This window comes from Notothenia rossii (genome assembly GCF_949606895.1).
Source record: "Notothenia rossii genome assembly, chromosome: 4".
In the NCBI taxonomy this organism is placed as follows: Eukaryota; Metazoa; Chordata; class Actinopteri; order Perciformes; family Nototheniidae; genus Notothenia; species Notothenia rossii.
This window is the reverse complement of record NC_136902.1, coordinates 77,876,352-77,885,631: the sequence shown is the minus strand read 5'-3', so window position 1 is coordinate 77,885,631 and position 9,280 is coordinate 77,876,352. Positions and strand designations below refer to the sequence as shown.

Genomic DNA, 9,280 nt, shown 5'->3' with positions numbered 1-9,280 from the left:
ACACACATTTCACACACACACACACACACGCACGCACGCACGCACACACACATTTGATTATTACGGTATATGGTTATTATATCCCTCTCACATTTTTATATTCAGATCTAATTCTATATTTATTTATTTCTGCTATTACCCTGCCCATACCTATATCCCCCTCCCCCATGCTGCTATGACACCCACATTTACCCAAGGGGATCAATAAAGGAATATCGCATCTGATTGTATCATATCGTATCGTATCGCATCGTATCTCATCTCATCTCATCTTATCTTAGTTTTGTAGCAGATTCTTCAGTGCTTTGTTAACTTAATGTTACAATGGGAATGAAGTGATGATGTCAGACCTCAGAACTAAAGCTTTACTTCAATAAACTGCCAACCTGTGTGACCATGTGACTTTATCCAGGTCATCCACACACACACACACACACACACACACACACACACACACACACACACACACACACACACACACACACACACACACACACACACACACACACACACACACACACACACACACACACACACACACACACACACACACACACACACACACACAGCCGGTCTGCCACAATATATAGACTATTAATATATCCTGGGGATCACCACGATTGATTGCGTAGTAGGGGGTACTTTAGGTTGGCTTGAAATGCTTTGGGGGTACAGTACTCAAAAAAGGTTGGGAACCACTGATGTAGACACCCAAAAGATCCTCAGGCCAGCAGGCCACTTAACAGGCCAGGCCATCGGGAAACCCCCCGGTCCTCCCGATGGCCAGTCCAGGACTGGGTACAGGAGGCGTAGAGTGAGGGATCATTGTCCATAAGTTAATCGATCGCAGATGGCGTCATGGTCACGGACGAATAAAAATAATAAAATAATTTTAAAAAGCCTAAATGGGTCGTGAAATATACTTGGGCGGCCCTTAATATACCTGGACGACCCGCCCAAGTCTATGTGTGGGAAACCCTGATGGATGACGCTCATGAGACACTGTGTTTTACATACGATAGCTATGTTCCTACAATTAACATGATGACACAGCCCCTAAGGAGATAGGCATATGACTGTCATGTTTATTGCTTACGCAGGCCTTAGCTAATCTGAACTAATACCAGAATACTGCTTTGAAGCGGTATTCTTGGATCTTGTGACTGTAACACCCTCTCTTGTATATAAGGCATGTCAAGGACACTATTCGGGGAACCATTTGTACCATGCAACCTCTGTATGTGATGACTACTTCCATTCTTGCAAGGATAATAAATACATGTATCCTGATATTGAAGATCAAGCCGGTGACAAGTGATATTTTCTTAACAGTATTACTCCAGTATTATAGAACTGGACGCACTGGGTCAGTAGTGGCTTGACCAAAAATGTGTGCCCCAATGCCTCCTGACAGGATAATCAAGCCAAATATTGACCACAATTGAACTATCATCTACATGAGGTCATCATCAGTGGGCACGTACTGCGTAGTTAGTAACTTGGGTTATTTTGCATTTCTAAGAAGGATTTATTTTTTCTCCGATCTATCTAAAGGTCGTTTCACTTCCCCCTGTACTTAATGCTGCATTTGAAGAAGTCTGTCACTTTATTCTACCACTACTGTATGGGATCTGCTTTATCCCCATAAAGCAGCATTTAAATAAAGGGTGATGTGAAGATATTTTTTTCACTTCGGTATCCGAAATGTCAGTACTGTTTACAGTATTTGCTCTCCTTGCTGTCAATGTGGCACAGGACTTGTGAGTGGAAACCTGAAAGAGGAAGTGATTATTTCAAGTTGAAGAACCACTGCTCTAATTCCTGTACAGAATTTGCATATGGGGATCCCTACAGCAGAGTGTATGTCATGTTTGTCTAACTATTTCCATCATTTGTTTGTTTTCAGGGTTTTCCTTGTGGTTTTGTGGTTCTTGGTTTCTGAAATGTGCTTGGGATTATTTATGAATGTGTGACAGTTACAGAACACTATAGGCAGAACATTATTGTATTGACATGTAGAATAACGGACAAACAAAACCTGACAGAAATACACAATAAATAAATAGTTTTTTTAATAAATTTAAAAAAAAGTAAAAAACGAAGTAGCTCGGACACTGGGTGCAGTTTATGCATATTAATGTCACATGCTTCATATCTCCATAAATTGTCCTGCACATCATCGTAAATTAGAATAGGCACATTTTACTCCTTTGTTTAACACGAGATCACAGCACTTTAAAGTGGCTTCCAAGTAATACATTAATGTCTAAAACTTAAGTGGTAGTGGTAAAAAAGAAAAGAAAAATACATTACATGTCGGTTACCAACATAAAAGTGTCATTTTTTAGCAGAGGTGACAGCCACGGAGAGATCGCAAAATGTCAAGAAGTACGTATCTGTCAAACTGTTTCTCTGCGTTGCTCCCCACACCAGTTTCACTTCCGGGATACAGCCTTTTCAGTCAGTCGTAAATACCAAGTAAGGCAGGGTTGGATAACGCCTTCGTTGGTATGTTTTCTATCTCTAGAAGCTCCTGAAACTTCAACTGACAGCTATCAGCGTGCAGCTGTGTGGTCTAACCTCAATTTCCTGCCTATGTTAAAAAACAACCTGTTGCTTGCTTCGTTTTCTCCTTACAGTTTTCCCCCCTTTGTATTCTCAGGCAATTCCTCTCCCCACAAAACAAACATATGCCTTTTCTTATGAATAAAAAGTGTGTCATGGAAGAAAAGGGAGTGCATTGCTGCAGCTTAGCACTGGGACTTGTTAGGTCAGCATGATTTTATAACGTTGTTGCATTCCACTGCGTATCACTCAGTCGTCAGCTGTACATCACAGAGGGAGAGAGACAAATTGTTCATATTGAAGTCCTGTTCTTCCTCCACTAAGGAAAGCGATGACAGCGTTGTTAGCAAAGGGAACGTATTCTCCAGTTGTATAAAAGTTGTTTCTAAATCATCCACTATAACAGTGTCCATTTGTGTTTGTTTGTGATATCTTGAAAATGTAAGCTGCCCTTTGTTAGAGTCCACAAAATTACAACTGTTGCTGACTTGTCCATTTTCAATACACACAGCTCTGTATTGTTTTATGACTTTGGCTCCATAATGTTCTTGTGTATGGCACCAAGTGCACTGCCCTGTTCCTGAGCAGATACACGATTGAGGCCCAGCCCTGTAACCTGTCACCACTTCAGCCAAAACTGAGTCAGGAAGCATCTGTTTAAACATCTCCTCCTCATCACAGACATTAATCTGCACAGCACAGGGGCTCTGACTGCGATAATTTCCCCCAGCCACCTTTAAAGACCCACTGTCCTGTCCATCTAGGTTTATGGAAGATATATCCACCTGGCAGCAAAGCCCCACCCCACTATCCTCCCTCTTCCCAGTGTTGGAGGACCCCTCATCCTGCAGGGGGTAATCTGTCTGACAGCTAGTGGAGCTCTCAGATCCTCCCAAGCTGCCAAAGCCGCTGTCCTCTTGTCTCATTGGAGGACTTCCCTCGCTGTTTGTAGCAGAGTTGGTCTCCATGCTAACTCCGCTGTCCAGGCTGGTCCTCCTCTCCTCCTCTTCATCGTCCACTGTTACCGTAACATGTGTCATCGGATCGTTGACACAGGTTTTCACTTCTGTTCTGTTGCTGGACAGGAACCATCCTTTGTCTGTAACAACCTCCACAGCCCCTTCTTTAACAGAAAGTGGAAGCCAGCCTCTAACAGGGGATTTCTTTGGTGAGAAAGGAGAACACAGCGGTTGTTGTATTATTCGTTGTCAACTTGACCATTTCTGAACTGCTAATGTCAATGTGATGGTAAAACAAATTAACTTGACGGTAAATGCCTGCGTAACAGTTATTCATTCAAGTTTTCAATAATCAAATCTACTTACCAATACAGCAGGTGTTTTCTCTTGACCTCTCAGGTAACACAAGAGGATGGTTACTATGATCGCAATGATGGCCAACACACCCAGAATCGATAGGGAAGACACAGCCATTATAAAAAACTCTGGAAGGTAAAAACAGGAAAACGTTTTGGACAGAACCAAATGTAACACATATTTCCCAAACTGTCAAACCTTTAAGAATTATTCAATTTAAAATGTTTTATCTAGCATGATTTATAAATCTACTATGGCAGTTGTGTGCCATACCTGTTTTTCAGCAAGAGAGATATTTGTTTTGTTTGTTAGCACAATTACACATTTTAATTGACAAAGTTTTATTCATTATTTCTATTTTAATTTCCTCACCAGAATCATTTTTTGAATGGTTTTTTTGTGTGTAAATGCTGTTCAATGTTGCTGTCGGGCTCTGTTTCTCACCTTGCTCTGGGAGCTGCAGACACTGTTTTGGGGACACACTGCTGCTGGACATAGCTGTTGCTCCTTCTCCCTCCACCTTGATGCTAACACAGTACTCTCTCCCCCAGTGGAGGGAGCTGAAAGACTTGGTCCTCTGATCCTCGGCCATGTTATCTTCCAAGTATGCTGTGGTATTCTGTAGAGGAAAAAGCATCCCATTCAAATGTCAAGTATTGAAAAATAGTTTCAATTTATTGACCTTACTAAGGCCAAATCCTTTTTTTTATTGCATGTATATTGACATACATCATTGTTAATGTTTTACTGTTTGTATATTTCTCTTACATTATTTAACATATTTTACCTTTGTATCTTGTCCTCTCTCTTCCAGGTAGATGGTGTAGGTGACCCCGTAAGGAAAGAGTTCTTTCAGAATCGGTTTCTGGTGAACAGAAACAGTGAGAGTGCTAGAAGTCGCCCACAAAGTGAAGGAGGGTGGCTGCAATGTCCCTGTAGGAACAGAGAGTGGTAAGAAAACAACATTATAGTGTGTTCAAACTGCTTAAACAGCCCAAATGCTCGTTTTACTAAGGTATTATGATGTATCTACCAAAGTGCCAACCATGCTCACCTTGATTTAAGAAGAATTTCTTCCTTTGTGTCCACACAGACGATGAGATGTTATCTCCTGCAACCAGCTGAACTCTGACCTTATAGGCAGCACGTTTTTCAAGTATAAGGCTGCTTACATCACAGTTCGTCTTTTTGATCCATGTGCAGCTGGCGACCATGGCCCATTCACCACCCACGTACCTAATGACAGAAATCATAATACGACCAAGGAGTAAATAAATGATTTCAATAATAGTCCATTTTTGCTTGTTAATTATTTAAGTAAAGGGAAATTAATACAATCGGTTTGAAGGTAAAGGAGTAAAGAATACAGTGTAATTTAAATAAAAAAATAGGACGTTTGTGATAAGAAAAGGTTAAACATACTTTGCCATTTCTACATTGTAGCGGGAGTCTGACGGAGCGTCCACAGGGTGTTTCCAAAGTACATAAACCTCGCCTTCTGAAATCTTCACAATCACATTGTCAGGCTGAGGGAGGTCCAGTCCTGCAAAAATAAAGTAAATTATGATGTATGTTCAGTGATTATTATGACAAGACATTGATATTTCTCTAAAAGAGATTAATATTGTAAAATCATCAGCCTTGTCAGAGCAAATTCTGAAGTGTTATCTTTAGATAGAAGGCTGTGGTCAGGAAGAGAAAAGGAAGTATGATTAAAAAAGCGCTCTTTTCTTGCAAATCGTTTATGGGATTACTGAAGATTTGACACAGTGGGTTTTCCATAAAAGGAACAGAGAAAGACCCATTTCCACTGTGAGACTTAAGTAAAATAGGAACATTTCTGATAAATGTTCTGTATATTTTTTGTTTCTCCCCTTGATGCCTTCATTATGGAAACCTTATTGCAAATAGGTTTTAAAACGTTTTCATTGTAACAGCCAAATATTTGACCAGTCTGTATTTCTCCTACGGTTTAACCATGACTGCTATAATTCTACAGTCATAAAAAAGTCAGCAAAATGTAAAACAATTAAAATATACATCTAAATAAATAAACTGATAAGAACATTTGATTTAATATATGGTGTAATAAAAGTATTTAATTACCTGACACAAGATTTAGGTAGAAAATCAGGAAGATAAAAATGGTGTTATTGTATATATCCATATCCGGTATATGGAGAGATAATATCATTGAATCATAATCCACACCGGCTGCCAAAAAAAGTCCCTATTGCAATCATCAGTGAAGAAAGTCCAACTGTAGAAAAGTCTTCCCTCCACAACAATGTGTAGCTGTTCAAATTAACATTAAAGTGTTGATAAATTGAGAAGCAGCAGCTCTTCTCTCGCTGATGTGCTGTCCGTTATGAGAAATGAAAAGATGACTAACAAAGGTCTCCACATATATCTTCCTCTCTTACTCAACTCTCCTCCCACTCGGCTGATGAGCTTCCTGTTGTGACTTCATCAGTGACGCTGAAGCTAATTTCATCGCTCTCGACTCTCCAACCAAACGTTTTCCTTCCTCTTTTGCCTTTTTCTTTTTCCCTTTGCACAATGCTGTGAAACCATGGTTTGAAGTTGAATTGCTAATGAGGGCTGTCAAAAATAACACGACAAAAAATCCCTCTCTTGGACTGGAGCTTCGGGATTTCCCTTTAGAATTTTGTAATAGGCATTAGTTCTGGAGCCTTTTTAAAGATATCTTGATTTTGTTTGATATCCATAATGGAAAATATGCATCCTCAAAAGGAGCAGTAATTGTCTTCCTTTGCTTCTGTTCAGTTTTTGTGTGTACGTGCCTTTTTGATTAGAGCACATCTGTGTTTTTTCCTGATATAGTCTGTGACGTTAAATAGCAATGGTAGAGATGTCTGTGAAAAGGATTCAAACTAACAGTGATTTAGGGGGATTTGAATAATTATGTTTAACAAACCGATCAAGCCTGAACAACAAGCAAAACATTTAAAGAATTGTATTCATTTGTTGATAGATGATTAAAGCACCATTAAAATGTAATCTTAACTCAATTCATTATTAGTCTAGTTTGCAGGAAATCAGGCTGGAATTTTGAATTATTGGCTTCTATTTAGTGTTTGAAAATAAGTCTTATATGTATCTAAATGTTAGCTATTGGAAATTAAGAGAGCCACAACTTTTTTTTAAACTTGGGTGGAAGATCTGTATCTCTATCTACTGTATGGTCTTGATAAGCCACAGTGAGCGTAAAAATCCCTCTCCACACCTCATCCCTCAAACATATCACCTCAGTTTTATAACACTTTACAGGAAATGTCTGATAACAATGTTACTGTGGGTGGATATTAAAGCTGGTCATTGGTTAGAAATGATATGCCTTAGAACAGGGGTCTCCAACACGTCGATCACGAGCTACCGGTAGCTCTCAAGCCCTCAATAAGTAGCTCGCCAAGCATTACATTACATTAAATGTTACTTGTTACTTGTTAGACGCTTTTATCCAAAGCGACTTACATACTCAATACTGTGGGCAATCCCCACAGGAGCAATTTGGGGTGAAGTGTCTTGCCCAGGGACACAACGACATGCTGACTGCAGTGGGGTTTGAACCTGTGCTCCCCTGATCCGAACACCAACGCACTATCCCACTGCGCCACACGCATCCCAAGCAAATCCAAAATGTAAAAAATACACACAAAAAAAGGGAAATGTAATTAAAAGAATCTACCCTATGCATAAACGAAACCTTAATCTTAGCGAACTCTATCTACTTACTACAACTCTATGTCTATCCAACACCCCTCCTCCCCCACCCCCCACAATGAATATCGACCAATCACGTTCTTGCAACAGTTTAAAAGGGGAGTGATTAGTAAAATATGCATAAATAAAAAGAAAGAATGCTTACTAGGTAACATAAGATAAGAATAAACAAGTTTAAATTATTTGTTATTGGTTGTGATCATATTCTAAAGATGTTTGGATTATTGAAAAGTATACAGCTCCCTTTCACATGAGTGTTGAGAGCTGTATCCATAAATTCATTTTGTGCTCAAAGTGCCGCAGATTGATGAATTTCACTTCAACAAATATTACAAATATTTCCTGGGGTGCAGGCCCCCGGACCCCCCTAGAGGATGTGAGGTCCACCCCAAAATAAAGCAGGTTAAAATAATTAAATTGCATACATTTTCTTTTAGTAAACACTGAAAACAGGTCCCACAGACCTAAACAGCACGCAAAGTATAATATTAAAATGTGCTAAATATCTACGCTGCAAAAAACAAAACAAAAGAGAAGTAAAAGTAGCTCACTACTTGTTTTATTTTTTGAAAGTAGCTCTCGTCCTAAAAAAGGTTGGAGGGCCCTGCCTTTGAACCATTCTCTGAAAATGTTCCTTATTTTATTAATGGTCAGCACGTTCATTACATAGCATATTCATAAAGTGCAAAAATGTAAACGAGGCCTGGAGTTTTCACACACATCGGGAATTTCCACCTGCATACAACGGTTACATTTTTTTAAAATAACACAATGGATTTGTATTACAAAGCCAAAAAAGGGTTTATAGTTAAATCAAACAAACTATCAAATGTTCTGCCTACATTACCACAGTGCCAGCCTTCAGCCAGCTTTTTCTCATGACCTTGTTTGGTTACTTAACACAATGTACACAACCTCTTATCGGACATCTGTCTTGTCATTAAAAGACTAAACTATTCAACTATTCAACTCTTTTTAAATGCTTTTAAAAGTCGCATGAATACCAGTATTGTTCCCCGAATAAGCGTGTAACAGCAGGTCAGGAGGAGGTGTCAGTCATTAGATGATGATTTGTTTTAGTTTGATTGAACTCTTATAGATGTTTCAGTACTTATTATTCAAAACTATACTTTCAATTCTGAGAAAGGACTTTTCTTTTTAGTAAATCTAAAGATATCACCACAGTTTCCCTCTCTGTTTCTCATCTGCTTTTCCCATGTGACTGATCGAGTTTTAGTTCCTGGTTTATGAAAACATGCCAAACCATGAACCTGTGGTGCTGACGCCTTTTGGTTTCTGTCTTGCAGAAGGACCGAGAACAGCTGAGTCAATTTGTGATGTGGGACGCCACTTAAATGTCACACATCATCTGCTGTTGTTCAGAAGGGGGGCTTTCTCACAGGTCACTTTTGTTACATGAGAGTAGCCCAGTGGCTGCTCACACACACATAGGAAGATTGAATATATCACCCTCTAGTTGTGTTTCAAGGCAAACACACCCTCTCAGGGAATACACAGTAGGGCTTCTTTCAAACTGAGATAATGAATCATTTCTGTATATTAGTAGGGATAAACTTATGACCCACACAAAGACTCAGAGTATGACTGATCATCAAAGGTCTTCGCAATTCAGATCTGTTCCACAAGTGTCTTAA

At 39.4% G+C, this 9,280-nt stretch overlaps 1 protein-coding gene across 1 annotated transcript; it reads right to left on the bottom strand.

Moving 5' to 3' along the window:
- Positions 1 to 2,048: 2,048 nt before the first annotated feature.
- Positions 2,049 to 6,243, bottom strand: il10ra (interleukin 10 receptor, alpha). The gene is made up of 7 exons (XM_079676180.1): positions 5,988 to 6,243; positions 5,304 to 5,424; positions 4,936 to 5,117; positions 4,669 to 4,814; positions 4,326 to 4,500; positions 3,891 to 4,009; positions 2,049 to 3,728 (listed from the first exon to the last, which is right to left on the bottom strand). Exons 1-7 carry the CDS (start codon positions 6,073 to 6,075, stop codon positions 2,811 to 2,813), a joined length of 1,749 nt encoding a protein of 582 aa, XP_079532306.1. The 5' UTR covers positions 6,076 to 6,243; the 3' UTR covers positions 2,049 to 2,810.
- Positions 6,244 to 9,280: the final 3,037 nt, after the last annotated feature.

Coding starts and splice junctions, on each gene's coding strand:
- il10ra (XM_079676180.1), bottom strand. CDS start 6,075: ATGATATTATCTCTCCATATACCGGATATGGATATATACAATAACACC. Junction 4,815..4,935: donor GAAATTCTTCTTAAATCAAG/GTGAGCATGGTT, acceptor CTGTTCCTACAG/GGACATTGCAGCCACCCTCC. Junction 4,501..4,668: donor AGAGAGGACAAGATACAAAG/GTAAAATATGTT, acceptor TTTCCTCTACAG/AATACCACAGCATACTTGGA.